At 50.6% G+C, this 24,028-nt stretch overlaps 1 protein-coding gene across 2 annotated transcripts in view; it reads left to right on the top strand.

The window, feature by feature from the left end:
- The window catches only part of RAB43 (RAB43, member RAS oncogene family), a 33,692-nt gene extending 9,930 nt beyond the window's left edge, over positions 1-23,762 (top strand). The window contains exons 1-3 of one of the 2 annotated variants that reach the window (XM_045493990.1): positions 14,996-15,231; positions 16,137-16,320; positions 19,766-23,762. In XM_045493990.1, the coding sequence (XP_045349946.1) occupies positions 15,148-15,231; positions 16,137-16,320; positions 19,766-20,016 (519 nt within the window). In that variant the 5' untranslated portion in view covers positions 14,996-15,147 and the 3' untranslated portion in view covers positions 20,017-23,762. Of the gene's footprint in view, positions 1-14,995; positions 15,232-16,136; positions 16,321-19,765 lie in introns of those variants that run through there. The other variant, XM_045493989.1, reaches the window with a different exon arrangement.
- Positions 23,763-24,028: the final 266 nt, after the last annotated feature.

Here is a 24,028-nt window from a genome sequence, read left to right as displayed (position 1 = left end):
CAGTGCAGAGCCTGCTTGAGATTCTCTTTCTCCCTTTCTCTCTCTGCCCCTCCTCTGCTCACATTGTCTCTGTCTCTCTCAAAATAAATAAATAAACTTAAAAAAAAATTGAAAAAAAGTCTTTACTGAGATACAATCCATATCCCGTAGAACTCCCGCATTGAAAGTGTTCAGTTCAGGGTGGTGATGGCGTGTACTCACAGAGTTGTGTAACTGTCAGCACACTTAATTGCCAGGTATTTTCATCGCCCCAAGAGACACCTTCTACCTGTTAGCAGTCGCTCTTGTTGCTGCCTCCCCATGCCCCTGGCAACCACCTGTCTACTTTCTGCCTCTATAGATTGCCTGTTCTGGACATTCTGTGTAAGTGGAACTCACAATGTGGCGGGTATTCCCGCATCTAGCTTCTTACGCTGAGCGTAACGTTTTCGCGGTCTGCGTTCCTTTATATCCTTTACTTGCCTTACTTTTTTTTTTCTTCCTACCACTTACCACCACCCCACATCACACGCTTTCTTGTTGGTTCCCAGGCCCGGGAGGGAATGTGAGATCTGCTGTGTCTCTATTCCACTGCCCCCTCTCTGTTGTTGAACGAACTGGATGAAGCCTTCTGCCCTCACTGTTCAGTGACTGCCTTTTTCCACGTCACAAAGTATGTCTTTGCTTTTGGCGGATCCAATATTTGTCTCTCTCCCATGCTACCCTCTAGTAATTGGGAAATCCATATACCCTATTTCTACTTATCTTGTTAAATGTTAAATGCATATTCAAACTTATATTTTTCTACCTGCGGTCTAGAATCAGCATTTATTTCTTTGACCCTAAGGGTACAAGAACCTGGCACATTCTCCCTGTGTGTTTATTGCCTCCTCATCCCCAATTTCCACGTTGAAATCATCTAAAACTTGCGTGTCAGATCATTGTTGATTTTTTTTTTTTTGGCATTATGCATTAGATAGAAACAGTATGAAAATTCCTATATTTCTGAAGGCCTAAGGAATTTTTTAAAATGTCTCTCATAAGCTCCTTCTTGTCATTTTCCCTGTTCTCTCCTCCAGAGCTTGCATGGGACAGGAGCTGGAACTTAGGGTCTCTTCTCCACATCACTTGCCTTCTCCTCCACTTTAACAGCGTTGTGTTCTGTTGTGCTGTATTCTGGACAAAACCTGGGCTCCACCTTCTGGCACAACGATTTCCTTTTGAGCTGTATCTGTTCTGATCATTCATCTCTCGGTTTCTTTATTTTGACAAATACGATTTTCGTTCCCAAGATCTCTAGCTGGTTTTTTTCATATCCGTAATACCTTCATTCTGAGGTTGTTATTAATACTCTCATTTTCCCTGACTTTTTACTGTGACAACTTTCAAGCATAACAGAAAGGGTGAAAGAACACAGTAAACCGCGAAACTGTCCTCCGCCTGGATTCAGCCACTGTTCGTATTTTGCTGTGTGCCTTATCTTTCTGTATATGTAATATAATTTTTTTTTAGTTTATTTATCTATTTGGAGAGAGGGCGAGCGCACCAGCAGGGGGAGGGGCAGAGACAAAGAGAGGGAGAGAGAATCCCAAGCAGGCTCCACACTGTCACCACAGAGCCCAGTGTGAGGCTTGAACTCACGAACTGTGAGATCATGACCTGAGTGGAAATCAAGAGTTGGGTGCTTAACCTACTGAGCCACCCAGGCATCCCTCTTCCTAATGACTTTCTTATTTATTTATTTATTTATGTTTGTTTGTTTGTTTGTTTGTTTAAATTTACATCCAAATTAGTTAGCATTTAGTGCAACAATGATTTCAGGAATAGATTCCTTAATGCCCCTTACCCACTTAGCCCATCCCCCCACCCCCTCCCACAACCCCTCCGGTAACCCTCAGTTTGTTCTCCATATTCATGAGTCTCTTCTGTTTTGTCCCCCTCCCTGGTTTTATATTATTTTTGTTTCCCTTCCCTTATGTTGATCTGTTTTGTCTCTAAAGTCCTCATAGGAGTGAAGTCACAGAATATTTGTCTTTCTCTGACTGACTAATTTCACTTAGCATAATACCCTCTAGTTCCATCCACGTAGTTGCAAATGGCAAGATTTCATTCTTTTTGATTGCCGAGTGATACTCCATTGTAGATATATACCACATCTTTATCCATTCATCCGTCGATGGACATTTGGGCTCTTTCCATACTTTGGCTATTGTCGATAGTGCTGCTATAAACATGGGGGTGCATGTGTCCCTTCGAAACAGCACACCTGTAGCCCTTGGATAAATACCTAGTAGTGCAATCGTAGGGATTATGGCTTTCTTAATAACATTGCTTTCTCTAGCTTATTTTATTGTAAGAATATAGTATATAGTACATATAACATATAAAACACATGCTAATTGACTGTTTATGTTATCTACAAGTCTTCCAGTCAACAGTTAAGCTATTAGTAGATACGTTTTTGAGAGTCCAAAGTTACCCCCAGATTTTCAACTGCCCAGGGGGTTGGCGCGTCTAACCCCCACACTGTTCAAGGGTCAATTGTATTTCTATAATAGCTTCTACTGTCTAGCCGATTTTTAAGCTTTTCCAACTTTTCTCCCAAATGGCTTTTATAGTGTGTTTCCTCTTTGAACCAGAGTCTAGTACAGGCGTGGCCCAGAACAACACCTTGCTACCTTTTTTTTTTTTAATGACTTTTCTTTTTTTTTTTCAATGATACTGATTTTTTTTTTTTTTTTTTTTTTTTTTTTTCTTTTTTAAGATTCGCTCCCTGGATTTGTCTTGTGGTTTCCTTGGGGCGTCTTTGGACTTGTCCCTTTGTCTCCTGTATCTCCTGTAAACTGGAGATTGGGTTAGAGGCTCACTTTGGCTCGGGTGGGATGGTTTGGGCAAGAATGAATCATAGGTAATGTTGTGTGCTGCCCATTTGCACCACGGCAGGCAGTACCGGGTGCCAGGTTACCCCCTGGTACTGATGCCTTCTTTGATCACTTGGTGAGGGGAGTGTCTGCCAGATTTCTCTGTTCACGTTTATTGTTAAAAGATTCCTTTTTGCTCTTAGCTTGTTTCTTGGGGGATCACTTCAGAGCCATGGCCTTGACCTGGCCTTTTCTGCCTGGAGCAGCAGACAGGATGAAATGGGATTGAAAGGGAAAAACGCCGAACCTTTAGAAGGTACTCTGCCCGGCTTAATTACAGTTGTTGGTAGAATTTACCGTCTGACACCCTGAGACACCAACTGCATATCGGGGAGATCATTAAATGGAGACTCATTCATGGGTTATCCATCCATTCTGTGACTACCTCCTCTTTCCCCAGGCACCATTCTAAGCTCTGAAGAGAAAAAAAGGGGAATAAGAGACAGTCCCTGTTCTTTAGGAGCTCACATCTGGTTGGGGGAACTGATATGTAAACAGATAGCTAGCGTGCAGTGCTGTGAATGTTGCTGCCCAGTTTCTGAACCCAGAATTGGAGCATGTGACCTGACAAGTAAGTATGTGTGTATTTATTGTGGCCACAAGACTGAATGTGGAAAATTAGGACCGGGATGCCTGGGTGACCCAGTTGGTTGAGCCTCTGACTTCAGCTCAGGTCATGGTCCCCCGGTTCGTGAGTTCGAGCCCCACATCGGGCTCGCTGCTGTCAGTGCAGAGCCCTCTTCAGATCCTCTGTCCCCCTCTCTCTGCCCCTCCCCTGCTAGCGCTCCCCGCAAAATAAATACATATTTAAAAAAAGAAGAAGAAAAAATTAGGACTCTTCCCACAAAGCAGGGCCGTGTGGTTGCCATGGCTGTCCTAGGGGTGTTGGCTGAGTGCCGCAGGGCCACCGAAGAGGCAGCAGTCCGCTCTCCCCAGGGTTGCAGAGGCAGGGAGTTTCAAGCTTAGGTAGGCCCTGGAAGATGAGTCAGTGTCCCATTGAGGAAAGAGAGAAGGGGCTTTGCTACCAGAGCCACATATGCACAAAGCCATGGAGGTGTGGGAGAGGAAGTGTGGGTGTTTGTCCAAGTCCAAAGTGGCTGGAGTGTGTTGGGGTGGGGGCAGGGATGAGCGTAAGGAGGGGGCTCAAGACCAGACTTCTGAACATAGAAGGCGCGTCAACGGTGTCCTGAGGGCCGTGGGAAGCATTCTCTGGAAGACCCAATGTTTGTCCCTCAGGGTTGATGCGGGCGGGAGGCACAATCAGCTGTGGCTGAGTGGAGGGGCGCCCAAGGGGTCAAGGCTGAGCGGGGCTCCCTGCTTGGTGCACTCTCCATTAACCCTAGTGGCAGGGCACTGGAGGGACACCTCGAGGGAAGGCAGAGCTCAGTTTGGGACGTATGGCATACGACCCTTCTGTGGGCTGGGTCCTTGCTGGTGAGGAAGTTTGGAAAAAGAGAATCCGGTGGGCTTAAGGGAATTACTGTCGAGGCAGTGAGGGCTCTACCAGACCGTTTACCCAGAGAGTCTGAGCTTGTGGCCGTGGCTTTAGGAATGCTGCTGTTGCTTGTTCTCGGCCTTTCCTGGGAGGCATGGGTTGTTGCCACAAGGAGCCAGCAGCCCACCCTGTTTGTTATGGGCTCTTCCTAGCCTAGCGGGGGACTGCCTGATCACTGAATCAGGTTGGGGGGCGTCCTGGCGCCCTGCTTGGGTCAGGTCCCTCTCTGTTTCCCCGCAGCACCTCAAAGGGCCTGTGAGTGCAGTTTGGTGGCAGCAGGGAAGGGGGACGGGTGGGAGGAAGGGCTTGGGTTGTGCTGGATGGTCTCCGCTTCCCTGTGAGAAGGAGGAGGGGCGTCCCTGGGGAGCCAGTGGCCCTTTGCTAGCGACCAAGGCAGGACTCATTGGTCAGAGGCTCTGGTCTTTTTCCCACGTCGTGCCTTTTCCCCATGCAGACTGTTCAGGAAGGGGTTTGACTGATTCCTGCAGGAGGTATGAATCATCAGTGAGGTTTCTTGGAAGAAAGAAAACAAAACAAAACCAAACAAAGCATTTAAGGTTTGTGGAGAAGCCGTACACAGTAAAGGTCATGGGGTTTTAGAATCAGACCAGGCTCTTCTGCCAATGGCTTCCCTGTGACCCCTAGGCCCCTGGCGTAGAAAGTCATAAACCTTCTAGAGCTGTCGTGAGGATGAGATGGACTGGCAGATGTGAGCAGTAACACTGGTGGTGCCTGATGTTCTCGAAACACGTTAGAACCTCTCCTGCGCCCCGTGCCCCCCGCAGCCCTGCAGAGCGGGGCTGGTCGCTGCTCCTCCCAAGATCCTGGTGAGGAAATACCGACTCCAGGAAGCTACTGAACCATCCTTGGCCCCTTGGCAGATGGAGAACGGGAACCCGAGAGTCCTGATGGCTCTGTGACCTCAGACTGCGGGTAACCTGCCGAGGAGGGCTGCGTTGTAACAGGGGACGAGAAATCTGTGACGCTGGGACCTGGAGCAGCTGTGTTTAGGGGGCAGGAGGAATCTAGACTCAGGAGTCCGTCCCCAGCGCTCACTGCCTGCCACAGAGGAGTCGTCTGTGTTCAGGGCCACGTTGCTTGCCCTTCCCTGTCTCGCCCTTGTCTCCCTCACTCGGTGTCTGCCCTCCTGCTGCCTGTCTTCAGCTAGCATACTGGACGTTTGGCAGCAAGTCACTGTCGCTCCTGACGGCACACCCGTGTCTCGATCGTGGCTGGTTGGCAAGCCCCAGGCCACCCTCCTCCCTGGAGGACTAGGGCAGAAGTGACAGCAGCTGGCTGGAGGAGTGGCCTGCAGACTCCACCTCCCGGTTCGACTCCCCACATCCCAAGACATGACGAAAAATAACTGAGGAACTCGTATTTGGGTCAGTCTGACCAGTTTTCAGAGTTTTGTCCTGAGAACTCATTTTCCCAGGGTCCTTTTCTACTATGAAGTAGCAAGGAACTTTCCGTTGTCTGTTCCGTCATGCAGGAGAAAGACTGTTCAAATAAAATCTTCTTTCCACTGGAGGAGACAGTGCTAGACATAGGTTTTGGGAACTCAACCACTAGCAGTGCTTTTAACCTAATGAGCAGAACTGATTTTCCACTGGGGCACATGTGAACTCACTCCTTGGGGACAGCCGGCACAGATCCCTGGAAAGCAGCTTTAGCCCCACTGGGCCTGTTGTCCCCCTCTTGTCCCCTCTCACTGGCCCAACTACCAGGACTTGTCTTCAGAAAGCTTCCTTTATTGTTGAGTACCTGGGTCTGTGCCAGGTTGCTGGTAACACAAAGAATAGATGGGGTCTCTCCCCTCAAGAGCCCATTCTTTTTTTTTTCCCTAAGTTTATTTATTTTGAGAGAGCAAGAGTGAGCAGGGGAGGGGGAGAGAGAGAGAGAGAGAGAGAGAGAGAAAGAAAGAAAGAAAGAATCTCAGGTAGGCCCTGAACTTTCAGCATGGAGCCCAATGCAGGGCTTGAACCCACAACCCATTGAGATCATGACCTGAGCTGAAATCAAAGTTGGACACTTAAATGACTGAGCCACCTTCGCTCCCCTAGAGCCTATTCTTGATGGCAACAGACAGACTTACAAACCTAGAGCCCCAGACAGACAGCCCTAGGCCAGTTCCCACTAAGAAACCTGTTTTTTTGTGTGTGTGTGCCTACAGAATGGTCATTTGTTAGTTTTTTTTTTTTTTTTTTTGGATTTGCTTTAGGCAGGATTTCCTTTTCTGTTGTCTTGCTACTTTTTTTTTTTTTTTTTAGTTTTTTATTTTGAGAGACGGAGATGGTGAATGGTGGAGGCATAGAGAGAGAGGGAGACAGAGGATCCCAAGCAGGCTCTGCGCTGTGAGCACGGAGCCCAACACAGGGCTCCACCTCTTGAAACCCTGAGATCATGACCTGAGCCGAAACCAAGAGTCAGACGCTTCACTGACTGACTCACCCAGGCACCTCAGTCTTGCTGCATTTTATGTTCCTTGCCTGGCCCCCAGGGCACCTTCGTTTGGGACAGTTGAATGAAATGTTGAACACAGTCTGCCGTGGGTGCTGTTACAGAAGCAAGAACCAGGATGCTAGGGAGCCAGGAAGGAAAGAGGAATGAATTCCCCTCTGGGCTGGGGCCTAGGCCTGTGTGTCAGGGAGAGCTCTACTAATCAGATGACTTCTGATCTGGGGTCTTGAAGGTTAGGTAGGAGTTCACCAAAAGGTCAAGATGAATGCCATCTATCCTAGAAAAGGAAGATAAAGGTGTCGTCCCTAGTGACTCAGAGGGACAGTGTAAACTAGGACTCATTACACATGGAGCTTAGGAGAGAAAATAAGCGTCATCCCTCATCCTGAGACTGCTTCCTCCCACTGAGGCTGTGATCAGTGTGCCCGAGCCCTCCTGTCACCAGGGTGGAAGAAGGACCTGATGAAACCCAGGACTCTTGCAGCCTTGGAATCCCTACCCCTTGCCCATTTGAAACTTACCTGACTGACCCCTGCTGAGTGGGAGTGGGGGCAGCCTCACTCTTCTGAATGTACATGCTTTGGGAGCCCTTCTCCATCCTAACTGGGCTGCCCTCCTGCCCTCTGTGCCTAGCAGATGCTTCTGAATGTCACTCCAGATGTCAGCAGCCCCGAAAGTTTCCCCTGAAGTTGAATGTAAGATGTGGAGGCCTGGCTGGGGAAGGTAGGAGAGGCTGGCAGTGTGCCAGGTGGGAGGTGGGAGAGTGAGGGAGGGCAGGCTGAGACCTAACCCACAGGACAAAGTCCCTATCTGTCAAGTGAGCGTGCGTGCGGAGGACTTCCGGTGAGTGGGGTAGTAGTTTCAACTTGGCAGATGTTCTCTTGGCCTCAGGCTGATTATGGACTTGGGGTAGGATTCCAAGCTAACTCCATGGTTAGCTTTCCTAAGCCAGGCCCTGGAGCCCAATCTGCTAGATGGACACCTGGCAGGGCAGGGTGACAAGGCTTTAAGGGCAGACAGGGTGCTCATCCGCCCAGCATGTATTAATCGAGGACCTTCTTCATGCCAGAAGGCTCAGCCGGTTAAGAGTCTGACTCTTGGTTTTGGGTCAGGACATGATCTCACAGTTCATGAGTTTGAGCCTTGCATTGAGCTCTGCACTGACAGCTTGGGATTCTTTCTCTCTCTCTCTCTCTCTCTGCCCCTCTCCTGGCTTTCTCTCTCTCCTTTTCAAAATAAATAAACTTAAAAATAGATAAAAAGATCTGTGGAGGAAAAGTAAATTGGGGTGAGGGGACAGGACGGACTGCTCTTTTAAGAAAGGGTGGTTGAGGGGCGCCTGGGTGGCGCAGTCGGTTGAGCGTCCGACTTCAGCCAGGTCACGATCTCGCGGTCCGTGAGTTCGAGCCCCGCGTCAGGCTCTGGGCTGATGGCTCGGAGCCTGGAGCCTGTTTCCGATTCTGTGTCTCCCTCTCTCTCTGCCCCTCCCCCGTTCATGCTCTGTCTCTCTCTGTCCCAAAAAAAAAAAAAAAAAAAGAAAAAGTTGAAAAAAAAAAAAAAAAGAAAGGTGGTTGTGAAAGAGCTGTGAGTGGAGTTGATACTTGAAAGCAGGCTGGAAATGAAGGGTGGTGCCAATCGTGCACCAGTCTGGGAGAAGAACACTTCAGGAAGGGGAACATCAAGGGCCAGGGGCTTGGTATAGAGACCTCGGAGTGCTCAGGGATCAGCCAGGAGCAAATACGGCCCCAAGGGAAGTTCTGTGGAGGCGAGTAAGGTCCATGCTGCAGGACCTTTAGGCCTTTCCGGGGAGGAGAACGGAGGAGCGATGAGATTCTTAATACTGTTTTAGTGGCTCCACGTTGGCTGTGGGGTAGAGAATGGACCGCAGTGCAGGAGGAAGCCTGGGGCGGGTTTGAGGCCATCCGCAGTGGCCCCGTGTAAGGCTTGGTGACAACAGGTGTGGAGGGCACGGAGCAACGAAGGACTCCGTGTCCATGATTCCTTCTCACCCAGGTCCCTGCTGAGGGTGGAGAGCAAGGAGGTAAGCAGACAGACAGCCAGCCAGACAGACTGGCGTGGGCCCAGCACGATGCTCACATGCCTCAGCCAATCATGGGGCTGTCAGAGCCTGCCTTTCTGCTCTGTGCCTTGGGCTGGTAGTCTCTGCCTGCAGGCTCTGTTGGGGACCCAGTGAGGTGGCCTGCACGCCTGTCCCAGGACCCCACAGCATCCATGCAGTGGATTCTGCTGTCACTTCTGAGAAGTAGAGCCTGCATCATCCTCTCCGATGGAAGGTTCAGGATGGTGCTGGCGTGCTTGCCTGCCTCCTCACCTTCCTGTCTCTTGAGGAGCTGAGGTGGCTGATCACGCTCATTAAACTTTTCACCCAGACCCCCTCGGGGCGCTGCCTAATGGCTAACCTGGGGCTCCGGCAGAGTAGCTTCACTTGGCTGCTGGGAAAGCAGGGCCTCCCCTGGTTTGGCTTCTCGCACCTCTTCTGGAACACAGAGGGCATTTGGGCCTAGAGATTGAGCCTCCTCAACTAAAACCTCCCCTGCGATCCCACGGCAGGACTGTGCCGCTCTCAGCAGCCCAGATGTACTTCACAGACATCAGTCAAGAGTGCTTCTCGTCTTAGCCTGGGCTCCCTCTGGAAAACGGCCTGAGACAAGGGCTTGCTCGCAGCTCGTTTGTTTTGGCAACTGGAGAGGGGGAAACAGAGGACAAAGGACATGTTACAAGGCCGCATCCTCAAGTTGGTCGCTGCCATGGGCAGATAGGGCTTGATCTGGCCGGACATCCCTTGCTCCCCATTGGCCAAGGGTTGATCCATAGGGTTGGTGAGGCCTTCTCACATGTGTGTCACGAAGGCATGAAAGCTTGGTGGTTTGTGCAGCACCGCCCCACCCCCGCCCCTGGCTAGAATCGGAGAGACTCCCAGGTGGGATGGAAGAGATGTCTAATGTATATTTCCCTGCTGCAGACCATCTCCAGTGGCTTCCCATCGCGATAAAGATAAAACCTGCTCTTGACGCTGGCCCGTAAGATCCCACACATTCTGGCTTCAGTCTGCCTCTGACCGCGTCTCCTTCCATGTCCCTTTTCACTGCCGTCTGGCCACACTGCCCTTTCTGTATCTCCCAACACGGAGAGCTTTGTCCTTCTGGACACTGTTGCGCTGTTCCCTCTGCCCGAACACTGTCCCCATGATTGGCTTCTCATCATCAGGCCTCAGCTCGAGTGCCCCCTTCTGTGACCACGCGAGGAGGCCCCTGTCCCAGGGAGTCTCTCCTATTACCCGTATTCTCTTCAGAGTGCTCGTTACCCTTCTCTGCAAGGATCCTGTCTGTATTCCTGTCTCTCCTTTTGCTGCGACGTGAACCCTGTGTTTGTTTTGTTCCCTGCAGTATCTCCAGTTCCTAGAGCAAGGGCTGGCACACGGCAGAAACTCCGCACACGTTAGATGAACAAGTGGTTGGCCCATGCCCACAGCCCAGTAGGTTTTCCTTTGGGCATTTCATGTATCCTACCTTTTGCATTAAATCTCCTTTGTGTATATTAAAAACACTAGCCAAAAATTGTAAGTAGCTACGCAAATGTTGTTAAATGGCTGCATTTATCCAGCACCTTCTCTGTGTTAGGCATCGTGCACACTGAATCTGTCATGTGGTCCTTACTGGACCTTTTTTTTTTCTTTTTTTGGAACAGATGAGAAACTGAATTCAGTTGTAGCCCAGAGATAACCGTGCTGGAAAGTGACGGAGTCGGGTCGGTCGGACCCCACGAGCGCTGACACTGCTCTTTTCCTTCCCTTCCTCTAATGTGGGAGAGGATGAGAATATTGCCAGTCATGGGAAGGACCTACTTTCCAGAAATACCTCCTCCATTGCCACCCAAATTTCACCAATTGGTTGACCCAGATACCTTGACCTGTAGCTATTTTGTTAGTTTTTAATTTAGTTTTTATTTTTATCAGAGTTGTACTTGTGTATGGTTGAAAGAGTCATCTGGTTCAACAAGGCGCGGTACAAAAAGGTCTCCTGATACGGCCACCCGCAGCCTCTGGGGGTAACCCCTTCGAGCTCTTTTCCGTTGATGGGGTTTTTCTATTTATTTTGCTTACATTGCTACCTGCCTCCGCCTCCCCCAGTTACACACGTAGTCTGTTGACTTCTGACTTCAGAAGGTGAGAGTTAACTAACTCTCAGTGCCTCCCCAGCCCCCATCACACACGTACACACTCCACATCCTCCCAGTAGAGTGGTGTGGCGATATTGATTAGATCAGCAGTATGTTCCTTTCAGCACTGTTCTCCGAACGTTTTCTGAATTTGTTCCTTTCTCCCCACCTTCGCTGTGGTAACCACAGGGTGCTCACCACCCTGGTCCAACCTCTGTCTTTCACCTGGATGATGGCCCTTGCCTCCTAACTGGTCTCCCCATTTCTGTCCTGGATCTCTTTTGATCTCTTCTCCGGGCGGCAGTCAGAGCGATCCTGTTAGAAAGTAAATCTGATCGGCTCTAAACTCCCACCTTCACGGCTTCCCACCTTTACTCAGAGTGAAGGCCAAAGGTTCTTGCTGTGGTCTGGAAGCCACTGTGTGATCTGGTCCCCCCTCCCTGCCCCGGTCATCCCTGACTACTCTCTCCCTTTGTATTCTGTGCCAAACACACCCATCGTCTTGCTTCTGCACTGGTAGCTAACTTTCTCCAGATCTTTACGAACAGTGAGGTCTTGTGTGGTTGTCCTATCTAAATCTCCATTCCTTGCCTTGCCTCATAATTTCTTTCCCTGCTCATTTTTTCCCATCTGATCACTAGCTACCATGCTTACTATTTTTATTATTTACTTTATAATTGATAGTATTTATATTATAGATATTTATGTATAAATAAATATATTTTATAATAATTATAAACCCTTATTACTTATTATCTTACTTAGCATTTGTCTCCTGCACCAAACTGTAAGCTTGAGGACAGCAAATTGCATCTGTTTGGTTGGCCCCGGTATCTCTAGTATTTTCTTGTTGAAATGGTTGAAGGGGGGCGCCTGGGTGGCTCAGTCGTTTGAGCGTCCGACTTCAGCTCAGGTCATGATCTCACGGTTTGTGAGTTCGAGCTCCGTGTCAGGCTCTGGGCCAACAGCTTGGAGCCTGGAGCCTGCTTCAAGTTCTGTGTCTCCCCCTTCTCTCTGCCCCTCCCTGCTCCTGCTCACACTCTGCTTTCTCTCTCTCTCAAAAATAAGTAAACGTTAAAAAAATTTTTTTTAAAGAAATTGTTGAAGGAATTGTTCAACTAAGGGTGATGATTATATTACTAAGAGTTGTTCACTGATCTTTCGTTGGCCACGTCCCACCAGTTCTTCCTGGAAGCACTATCATCTTGGTTTTGCTTACGTGTCTGTGTTTTTACCATTAATTCATCTCTGCAAGTAGGGGAGATCCTAACTGGGATAGCTGTCCTCCCCATCTGTCCAACATACCGTAAACCCTGCCTCTCAGTATATGACCTTCCCTCAGTTCTGTCTTCTTGAAGAAATCTCTCTCAGAGCTTTCTTGATTTCTATTTTAGGTTTTTGTTTGTTTGTTTGTTTGTTTTTGTGGTGAGAGTACTACTCTATAAGAATTCCATTTTCGAAATTTCCTGAGACTTACTTGAGGCCCAGTGTATGTATATGGTTTATCTTGGTGAATATGCTGGGTCCACTTGAAAAAAAAAGGGGCAGTTCTGCCGTGTTGGGTGTGGTGTTCTGGAAATACCAATTTGATCAATAGTGTGGTTTAGATGTTCTTTACCCAACACTGATTTTTTTTTTTCTCTGTTTATTCTATCAATTCCTGAGAGAGAGGTATTAAATCTCCAACGATAGTTGTGGATTTGTTTCTCCCTTTAGTTTTATCAGTTTTAACTTCATGGGATTTAAAACTCTGTAATTAGGTAGATACATATGTAGTATCATTATTTTGAGAGGGGGTTGGGGAGTAAGTCTGAGTAGGAGAGGCACAGAGGGGTGGGGGGGAGAGAGAATCCCAAGCAGGCTTTACACTCTGTGCGGGAGCCCAACATGGGGCTCGATCCCACATTGTGAGATCATGACCTGAGCCGATACCAAGAGATGCTTAACTGATTGAGCCACCCACGTGCCCCAAAGTGTCTCTTTATCTCTTGCAATTCTTGGTCTGGAAGCCTTTGATATTATTGTAACTGTCATTCATATACTTTCTTACCTTCACTTCTTATATGTATTTTATTATATGTTTCGTTTTTTTATAGGCTACCTATTTGTGTCTTTATATTTAAGGTGCCTCTCGTTGGGCTCTATGTTGACAGCACAGAGCCTGCTTGGGATTCTCTCTCTCCCTCTCTCTCTGCCCCTCCCCTGCTTGCACACCTCCCTCTCTCTCTCAAAATAAATTAAAAAAAATTTTTTTTTTTTTTTTTTAAATACCAGTTTATTTCCTCTACTGACTTGCTGTTTCTCTTTTTAGTTGATATAGGGCCAATGATAAGTTAGGGCGTCCTTAACTTATAAAGTCTCTTTACAGTTTTGTATCACTTCATATGTTACAACTGGCACTGAACCCTTCTCATTTTTCACTTCACATCTGACACCGCACAAGTGTAGTCACCTTACAACAGGATGATTTCATGTATCTGCTTTCCTTTTTTGTGTCTGCTATTATTGTCCTACTTTTTTATTTCTTACACGTTAGAAATCCCACTTTACAGTCCTTATTTATCGTTTTCTGGTCAGTTGTCTTATAAGGAAATTACAAGAAACAATAATTTTTTTACTGTTTATTTATTTTTGAGAGAGACAGAGATAGAGCGTGAACAGGGAGGGGCAGAGGGAGAGGGAGACGCAGAATCCGAGGCAGGCTCCAGTATCCAAGCCATCAGCACAGAGCCTGACGTGGGGCTTGAACCCGTGAACCGTGAGATCATGACCTGAGCTGAAGTCGGACGCTTAACGGACTAAGCCACCCTGGCGCCCCTAGGCATTTTTCATTGGATATCTAATGCCATATGGATTTTTATGAAACTTTAACCTTAATACCTGTTTTCTTTTCTTTTTTTTTTTTCTTTCTGGAAGCTTTTAGCACTTTCCCCCACCCCATTGTGGAATTCCCACACAGTGTGTTGGGGCGGGCGGGGGGGGGTCTGTTTTTTTCCATTGTGTGTTATGTTCAGTGGGCCCTCTGAACTCTCAGAGGGAGTTTTCTTGAAGTCTTTCTTTGATTTCCTCCCCTTGATTTTACTGTTCTTTTTCTTTTTTTTTTTTCAGTCTTTTTTTTTTTTTTTTTTTTTTTTTTAACGTTTATTTTTGAGAGAGAGACCGAGCATGAGCAGGGGAGGAGCAGAGAGAGAAGGAGACACAGAATCCGAAGCAGGCTCCAGGCTCTGAGGGCTTAGCACAGAGCCTGACACGGGGCTCAAACTCACAAACCATGAGATCATGACCTGAGCCAAAGTCCAATGCTCAATGGACTGAGCCACCAGGCGCCCCACTGTTCTTTTCCTTCTGAAATGCTTACTATCCTGATATTAGACCTCTTAGGCTGGCTCTACAGTTTTTTCCCTCTTACTCTTCTTATTTCTTTGTATTTCTTTATTTTGGAGGGATTTCTTCAACTTTATCTTCCAGCCCTTAGGTTGTATTTTTCATTGATATATTTTTAGTAGTCAAAAGCTCTTTTTTTTCCCTGAATACTCCCACAACTTAAAAACAATAGTATTCTATTATTGTTTTGTGGATCTTTTCCTATCTCTGAAAATACCGATGTTTGTTTTTGATAAACAAAAATTTGCTTCTGCCTAGCTTTTGTTTTGTCCAGGTCACTTTTTTTTTCTGTGTTTGTCCTTTGTCTTTTGTGTCATGCGCTCTCTCTGGGGTATGGGGATGAGTTTCTTGGTCAACTGGATTCCAGATTTGTGTACTGCCAGACTTCATGCCTTTCGCTTCGTCCCCCCCCTCCCCCCCCATCATGCGTAAGCAAGCAGATACCTGATTTCCTTGGAACCTTTCATAGTTGAGTAAATAGGAGGTCTTGGGACAGGAGGGTCTCATTTGGCATGTTGTGGCTGAGTTTGTTAACTCTTAAACTTCTCTCTATGGGGCCGAGGGAAGAGGTGCTCACCTCCATGGTACCAGGGCCTGAAGCCCTGCCCTCAGGAACAGTCTGAGGCCTCTGGGGTTTTTCCCTACCCTGGATGGACTAGGGGGCCTCCCAATACCTTGAGAACTAGATAAAGAGGCCCCCAGAATGCTTGTGCCAGCAAAGGAAAATGGATGGACCCAGAGCTTGGTGGAGACCCAAGGCTCGTGTTCATCTTCAGAGAGCCCCAAGAACCTGTGATCTGTGGAGCAGAGAAGGCAAGTCCTGAGCCCCCAAGAGCCCTGCCATCTGCCTCCTCTGATGCCTGCCTGCAGTCCATCTCTCCCAGTTGCAGAGCTGGTGACCTCCCCCCAGAGTGCGCAGCCTCCCAGCCCGGGCACAGTGAAGGTCCCAAGGTCTACCCCGGGTTCAGGCCCTCCCCCTGCCCTATCTGGGAATGCCAGACTATTGCTTCTCCAGAAACTAGGGAAGCTCCCGCTACACAGGCACCTCTCGTCCATGGCCAGGGTGCAGGAAGGCTTGGCAGTGGGCATTGATGGGTGTTAGTTAAGTGAAAACATGGGCGAGGAAAGACCCCAAGTTCCTTGCCTTTGGCCAAGCTGGGCCAGCAGGTGATAAAGGCCCCGCCAGAGGACTCCATCCACTGCTTCCCCCAGGCCGTCACTGCCACCAGGCATCACCGAGGCAGAAGTAGAGAACCTTAATGCTGGAGGAGCTTTCCACGTGGCTGGGTGTAGTAGTGTGTTTACGGGCCCAGAGAGGGGAAGGCACAGGACATGCACACACAGCCAGCATCATAGCATACCAGAACCAGCTCGCCGGACCGTGAGCTGCTGGAGCTCTTCTGGTTCAGTGTCTCCCATCAGCAGTGAGCCCAGCCTTAGGGGAGCCCTGGGTACTCTAGAGAGCAGAGATGAGGGCTCCCCACCTTCTTTTGCATCCTCCTGCCCCCCTCAAAGCTGGGCCATTGAGTTGTCTTGTAAGGGATCAGGGGTCTTCTCTGTCTACCTTCTAGCCCCTCTTGCATGATTCCCGCCAAGGTGTGGGCTGGTGGCCTGCCCAGTGGAACCAGTGCTTTGGGCATGGGTCTGTGGGATTGCCCTCCCTATCCCCCGTGCTTGGCCACACTACCAGGTTCACGGGAGGCCCCCTATTTCTTTAGCTGCAGATCTGGGACACAGCTGGCCAGGAGCGATTCCGCACCATCACCCAGAGCTATTACCGCAGTGCCAACGGGGCCATCCTGGCTTATGACATCACCAAGAGGAGCACCTTTCTGTCCGTGCCTCACTGGATCGAGGACGTGAGGAAGTACGCGGGCTCCAACATTGTGCAGCTGCTGATCGGTGAGCTGAGGGGAACAGGGCCAGGGCCAGTAGGGTTTCTCGGGGCCATGGTTCTGTCTCTCCGTTTTAGTGTCTTTCTCCTTTAAAAAAAAATTGTTTTTAATGTTTATTTATTTTTGAGAGAGAGAGAAACAGAGCACGAATCGGGGAGGGGCAGAAAGAGAGGGAGACACAGAATCCGAAGCAGGCTCCAGGCTCCGAGCTGTTAGCACAGAGCCCGACACGGGGCTCGAACCCACGGACTGTGAGATCATGACCTGAGCTGAAATTGGACGCTTAACCGACTGAGCCACCCAGGGACCCCTCATCTTTCTCCTTTTTAAACAAAGGGCAGGTGGAGCGCAGAGAGAGGCTGAGCTTGAACGGTGATCTTGCAAATTCTGATCCTGCCAATCACTTACAAAGTCATATTCAAAACTGGAATTGGAGGGAGGGAGAAAGGAGCGAACATTTGCTTTTTACTTCCCGCATATCCCCACCATGGTCAGCCCTGGTTAAACCTTCACGTATGTCTCTGGATTCAGTTCCCATAACCTTGGCTACTGGCTCCTCCTGGTTTGGCAGGGCTAGAGCCGAAGCTCAGAAAAGTGGAGTAACTTGTCCCAGTTTGCGCACCCTGTGAGCCTATAAATCCGAAACCATGCCTTGGTGACATGCTGTCCCCCCACACCGCAGAGCAGTGCTTCTCAAACCTTTGCGCTCTGAAGGTTTGTTAAACACAGATGCCAGGCGTCGTGTCTGACTCAGGAGGGCTGGGTGGGGCCCATGAGTGTGCATTTCTCACAGGTTCCCAGGTGACGCAGGTGACGTCCATGTTGGCGGCCCAGAGACCCCACACTGAGAACCACTGTTGCAGAGAGAGGCTCTTACTTCCATTTTCCCTTTTCCTCCTACATAAACTCCCCAGACCTGGGCTCAAGCGCTTTGGACCATTTCTGTGGTCCCCAGGGTCCTCATTCCAACAGTCAGGCGGATTCTTCTTCCTTTTTTTTTTCTTTTTTTTTTTGAGAGAGAGAGAGAGCGCGCGAGCGAGCACACCCACATGCACACAACCGGGGAGGGGCAGAGGGAGAGAGAGAATCTTAATTTTTTTAAGTTTATCTACTTATTTATTTAGAGAGAGAGAATCTTAAATTTTATTTTGAGAGAGAGAGAGAGAGAGAGAGAAAGAGCACACCTGCACGCACAAGTGGAGGAGGGGCAGAAAGAGCCCGATGCGGGGTTTGAACCCACAAACCATGAGATCACGACCTGAGCCGAAGTCAAGAGCTGGACGCTTAACCAACTGAGTCACCCAGGCGCCCCAATTTTGTTCTCGTTTTTTAGAGGCAGATTCTTCTAAGATGAGATTGTACAGATGGGGCTGCACATAGCTCCACCTGGGGAAAGGGTGGTGCTTGGTGCCCTGTCTGGCCTCGGATATGGGAGCGCTCAGTGGAGCTGGGCTCCCCCGCCGGGAATGGGGTTCTCCTTACCCGGCCTGACACTTGACTTTTATCCAGAACATTCAAAATAAAACATTCTGGGGCGCCTGAGGGGCTCAGTCGGTTAAGCATCCGACTTTGGCTCAGGTCATGATCTCACAGTTCGAGGGTTCAAGCCCCGCCTAGGGCTCTGTGCTGATGGCTCAGAGCCTGGAGCCTGCTTGGGAGTCTGTGTCTCCTTCTCTCTCTGCCCTTCCCCCACTCACATTCTGTGTCTCTGTCTCTCCAAAATGAATAAACGTTAAAAAAAATAAAAAATAAAATAAAACATTCTATCATAGAGCATTTTATACAAGTATAAAAATAGAATAGTGCACTGAACCCCACATACCCAGTACCCAGCTTCAGCAATGAGCCATTCACGGCCAGTTTCCTCTCTACCCTCATCCCTTCCCCTCTCTTGTCTTACTTTGGAACAAATCCCAACACCAAACTATTTCATTTATCAATATTCCAGCATAAATCTATAAAAGGTACAAACACTTTAATAAAAAGTACATAAGAATACCATTTTCACATCCACAAAATGTTGATATTTTCTTCTTCTTATTATTATTATTTAGTTTATTTATTTTTTGAGAGAGAGCAGGGGAGGGGCAGAGAGAGAAGGAGAGAGAGAGAAGCCCAAAAAGGCTCTGCACTGTCAGCCCAGAGCCCAATGCAGGATTCGAACTCACGAACCACAAGATCATGACCTGAGCCAAAATCAAGAGTCAGATGCTTAATCGACTGAGCCACCTAGGCACCCCCCATATTGATATTTTCTTAATATAATCAAATGGCTGATGAGTGCTCAGATTTATAATTGCTAATAAATATCACATGTACTTGTTTTTTTTCTTTTTGTTGAAATCAGGATCCAAACAAGTTCCACACATTGAAATTAGTTGCTGTAGCATTTAAGGTTACCGAAGACAGTCATGATTTTTATAGGTGGTTATCCATTTTTTTTTAATGTTCATTCATTTTTGAGAGAGAGAGCATGAGTGGGGGAGGAGCAGAGAGAGAGGGAGACACAGAATCCGAAGCAGGCTCCAGGCTCTGAGCCGTCAGCACAGAGCCTGATGCGGGGCTCGAACTCACGAACTGTGAGATCATGACCTGAGCTGAAGTCAGATGCTTAACCAACTGAGCCACCCAGGGGCCCCGCGGTTATCTTTTTTTTGTGTCCTCCCTATAGCCACATTACAAAAGTCAACCGCTTAGAGACTTAAAAAAAAATTCTTCTAGAAATTGGGTCAAGGAGCAGTTGACCAGATTATTTAGAACATAATGACACAGCTGACACCTTGTAGGAGCGACCAGAGGTGCGCTCTCAGGTCAGGCGGTAGGCTGTGCTCTTACTATCAGCAAAGCAAAATAATCAAAGTCCCCATCTTCCAGGCAATGAAAGAATTCCAGATGAGAATAGGAGAGCCTAAATAATAAGCATAACGAAACTGTAGCCACGGAAACAATTGGCAGTGTGAGACTTCCTTGGCGTCCCCTCGTAGGGAGCGTCTGCCAAGTGCCCGTTGCTTTCGGTTCACTGTATCATCTGATCCCTCCTGTGCTGAAGGTGGCATCACAGATGGGGAAACCGAGACCCAGGGATGAAGTGACTTCCCCAAGGGTCACGCAGCAGGCGAAAGGGAGCTGAAGTTTCCTGCAGCTCTAAGGTTCTTTTCACCAAAGTTGAGTGCTCCGATGTATCAGGAAGAAGCCATAAAAGACACCAGCCTCTGGCAAAGATAAAAAAGAGAAACAAAAGGAGGGACTAAAGGCTGGACTAAGAGCCTTAAAATAAAAGAAGGTCTTTTTTCTTCCCCCCAAAAGATGGAGGGCCACACCAGAAGGTATTCATTGGTGGCTGGCCGAGCGCGGTGGACAGCTTGACGTGTCTCAGCTTGGCCCCGCTGGGTGGGACAGGGCGGGCTGGCACCCGTGGGCCTCACCAAGCTGCACCTGGCCTTTCCCTACAGGGAACAAGTCGGACCTCGGCGAGCTCCGGGAGGTCCCACTGGCCGAGGCACAGAGCCTGGCAGAGCACTATGACATCCTGTGTGCCATCGAGACGTCGGCCAAGGACTCGAGCAACGTGGAGGAGGCCTTCGTGAGGGTGGCCACGGAGCTGGTCATGCGGCACGGCGGCCCTCTGCTCAGTGAGAAGGGCACCGACCACATCCAGCTGGATAGCAAGGACGTCGGAGAGAGCTGGGGCTGCGGCTGCTGACCGGGGTGCAGGGCAGGCAGGCAGGGGCCTCCCCACCTCCTCTCTCTGGCCTGCCAGGCCCACCCCTCCAGAGCTGGCCCTCCATGGTGCCAGCGATCCTAGAGCAGCTGGATAAAGCCCTGGAATTCTCCATTCCGTGGCCTGGGTGCTTGATGGGAAAGCTACCCTCGATGAAGGAAGCAGCAGGATACCTTCTGAGGGAGACCTGTTGGCCTGTGGGGCGTGGGCCCCCGCCTGCCAGCCAGTGGCCGTCCCCTCTGTGTTCTTCACAGTCCAGGACTGGCCCAGGCCTGCCGGTGTGGATCCCAGCAGGAGAGGGGCCGGGATGTGCCTCCCTTGCTGCACATGTACTGGGTCTGACCATTTCACACCTTGAGTCTTGTTGCAGCTGAGGCAGCAGGGGTGTGGCTGGTGCCTTGGGTTCTTTCAGGTCACTCCAGGGCCTCTGTACCGAGTGAGAGCAACCCGCCCAGCAGACTTGGTTCCTGAGCACAGCCCCAGGGAAGCCCCAGCTCCTTCCAGGCCGGGAACTTCCTTCCTTTCTTCACTGCCAGCTCGAAGCTCACAGACAGCTTGGGGCTTGGCCTGCTGCCTTAGCAAGACCTCTCAAGTTTTCTGGTTTTCCGTGTAGCTTCTTGTTTTCGTCGGCACAAGTATGGGGTCATGGCCCACAGCCCAGCGGGGACCGTCTGCTGGCCTGGGGCCCAAAGTGTGGCCACTCAGGTTGCAAAACCAGCTGATTCCTTCAGCACCAACTCTCAGAACTTGGGGGTTGGGGGAATGAGGTGGGAATGTGGACACTTAAGGGAAAAGTAAACGCTTGCATCCCTGAGGCTACGGTCTGAGAGGGACCCTCAGGGCACTTAGTCTTAGCTGTGCAGAAGCCCTTCCTGCCACGTTCAGAGCGACAGCTCCCTAACTGCTTCCAGTCTAGCTTCTGGTTTCTCAAACCAAAAAGGCGATGCCCCGGCAGTCCTGGGTCCGGCTCTTTTATCCTGGGCCTTACCAGCCTCAACGTGTGCAGGGTGCTGAGGTTAGAAGGCGGGTGGGGGCTGGGATCACTGAGGCTGCACTCTGCGGGTAGCTCAGAGGGTCACAGGGATTGAGCTGGGGGAGGTGGGTGATCTCCCCGTACTACCCGGACCCCCCATGTCAGCCCAGTCTAGCCCCTTAGGCCCCCTCAGTGGAGGGCCCCGGGAAATAAACTGCTGTCAGAGCCGTGGGCAAGGTCACATCGTGGAGGTGCAGCCCAGAGCCTTGCGGGGCCCAGGCGGTGCTCCAGCCGACTTCCCTTGCCTTCCACTTCCTGCACTTTGGTCTGCACCGTCCCACCCCTTCTCGTAGGCAGGCCTGACCACAGAGTGAGAAGCCAGACCCACGGCATTCTGTGGGCTTGGGCATGGAAGGCTTCCCTGGCTGAGACCGAGACCAGCAGGGCTGATGACTCCGTTTCAGGCAGGCATGTCTGAGCCCGGTTCTGGAAGGGAAGGATGTTGGCCTGGTTGGGCCAAGAGCTGCTGAGCAGGGTCCTGTGCTGAGGGCAGCCGGCCCACTGGTGGCCGTGGTGGGGTGGGAGCTGGGAGCAAGAAGGCCACTTGGCTTCCTTCTTCAGTGGCCTTGTCAGTGAGATGGGGTGAGCGGGGCCTGGGGCCCAGCTGCTGGCAGGGAGAGCTGGTGTCTGCCAGGCCCCTCCATTGCAGTGCCTGGGCTCTTCCTCCAAAGTAGAAAGTGCCTGTCACCGAGACACATTCAGACCATGGCCTCTAAGGGCTGATCTTGGGGCAGAGCTAAGCTGTCTACCAGGGCCCAAGCTGGAAGAGTGATCTCATGAAGCCTGACCTTCCAGAGGCTTTGAAGCTGCTTTGGGGGGCGGTGGCGGGAACGCGGGGGATCTTGGAGCACGGGTCTGGGCCTGCACCCCCATCATTGACTTGCAGCCACAGTTGCGGGGGATCTTGGAGCACGGGTCTGGGCCTGCACCCCCATCATTGACTTGCAGCCACAGTTCCAGCTGAGCATAGGTGCGGGCCCTTGCCGTTGTTACCTGCTGCCCCTCCTCCGCCTCAGGGCTGGGATGACTTTGGCAAGGTGAGGAGACCTTTCATTTCCTCTCTATGAGCCATCTCCCTCCTCCTCCAGACCCCTGGGATGGAGACCTGAAACTTTGCAAGGGCCTGGCTGAGAGGGGGCAGGGAGCAGCTGGCCCAGCCTGGACCGGGGAGGTTTCCTCACTGGCAGCCTCTTGGCTCACCCAGCAACACCCCCCAACACGATTCTCTTCTCCCTTCAGAGTCCCAAGGTGTCTGAAACGTGGGCTGATTGGTCTCTGGCCATCCCTCCTTCAGGCACCACAGCCAATAGGGTCTAGCCGGGACCCTCCCTCTCCCCTCCCCATCACAGTGCTGGGATCCCGCCTCCATACCCCCCCCCCGCCCCCGCCCCTGCTCTGGATGGGCCCCAGGATCCCCTGGACATCTCATGGACCTCTTTGGCCCCTGGGCCTCTAGCCTGTGCAGCCCAAGCCGCCCTCGTGCCGCAGTCAGAATGGCATTTGTAGAAGGTCACAACTGATGCTGCTGCCCCCTCCCCATTCCAGGGTGCCTGGGGCCCTTGGGATATGGCCCATACTCAATCTAGGTGTCCAAGACCTCCACAGCTGTGCCCTGGCTTCTCCCAGCACCTTGTCCCCCAGGAGCACCCTTTATGCAGGCTGCACCCTTCCTGCCCTCCCCCACCCCCACTTACCCAGCCTTTTTATCCGTGTCATTCAGAGTCCCACAAATGACCCAGCTGGACACCTCTGAGCACTGGCCCCACCCCAAGCTAGTCCTTTGCCCATAGTACCCTCTGGCGAGATTGAGTTCCTTCTCCCCCTCTTCCTGGGCAGAAGCCATTTCCTGCAGCCTCGAACAGAGACCATTTCTGGGTTTCAGTCACAGGCACGAATGCTAGTGCTCAGGGCCCCATGCTGGTGGGCTGCCTGTAGTGAGGCATCAGGCAGGAGCCTCACTACCTCCTGGGCCTCAGTCTTCTGTCACGTGGGGACCCGGATTTGGGTAAAAGAAAACGGGGAAGTTGTGTGAGACAGAACACAACCCACCTTTGTTCCCTCCTGCAACAGCCCAGGCCTTCTGGGGCTGAAGGGAAACAGCTTTATCTCTCCCTCTGTTTATAAATGACCCAGTAGCAGGAGCTGGTGAGGTCAGAGGCCAGGGTTTAGGAGAGGAGGCAGGGATCAGAGGGCCAGAAAGTGTTCTGGCCGCTACCAGGTCCCCGGGGACAGGGCGGTCTGTGGCCTGGGTGGGGCTAATGGGACGTGGGCTGAAGAAGGAGAAGGCTGGTGTTTTCTACTCCCGGGAGGAGGAGCGGGGCCGCCCAGAGGGTCCCTGTCCTTCCAGAAAAGGGCTTTAAGGACACAAACCCCGGCAGGCAGCCATGGAGCTAGAGGAAGCTCCTAATTCATATTGAATTCAGTTACTCTTCCCCAGGAGGGCTGCCACGGGTGGGGGCCTCAAGGACCTTCTGAGCCCTGCTGGACTGGACTGTTGGGCTGCAGGGAGGGCCTCAGCATTGCAATAAGGCAATGCCATTTTGCATTTGGGAATTTTTCATGTTACCTATTTATGATACATAAATCTTTATAGCAAATCTATTTTTTAAAACATGGGAAAGTTGCCTTTATGGAAACTTAGCAGAGCCAGAGTCTACACATTCCTAAACCATTAAACAGATTTCTGCAAAGAGTCCATGGCGCCCAAGACTGCTTCTCTCACCTTTGAGCCCAGAGCTGGCCCAGGTGGCCACATCTCTACAGATGGTCCCACCTGCCCAGCTGGTTTCCCCGACTAGTCTCCAGGCCCAGAGTGGACGGGTGGGTCTGTACTTCTCACCGCCCATCTGTTGCCTGGAGCCCTGTTAAGACTTCTCTGCCCCAGGCCAATGTGGGATCCTTTGGCAGAGGAGCAGTCAGTGCCCAAGGGGCAGGAAAGCGCTTGGGTTGGGTCCTCACTCG

The sequence above is a fragment of the Leopardus geoffroyi genome, chromosome A2, assembly GCF_018350155.1.
Source record: "Leopardus geoffroyi isolate Oge1 chromosome A2, O.geoffroyi_Oge1_pat1.0, whole genome shotgun sequence".
Lineage (NCBI taxonomy): Eukaryota > Metazoa > Chordata > Mammalia > Carnivora > Felidae > Leopardus > Leopardus geoffroyi.
This window is presented reverse-complemented; position numbering and strand designations above follow the sequence as displayed.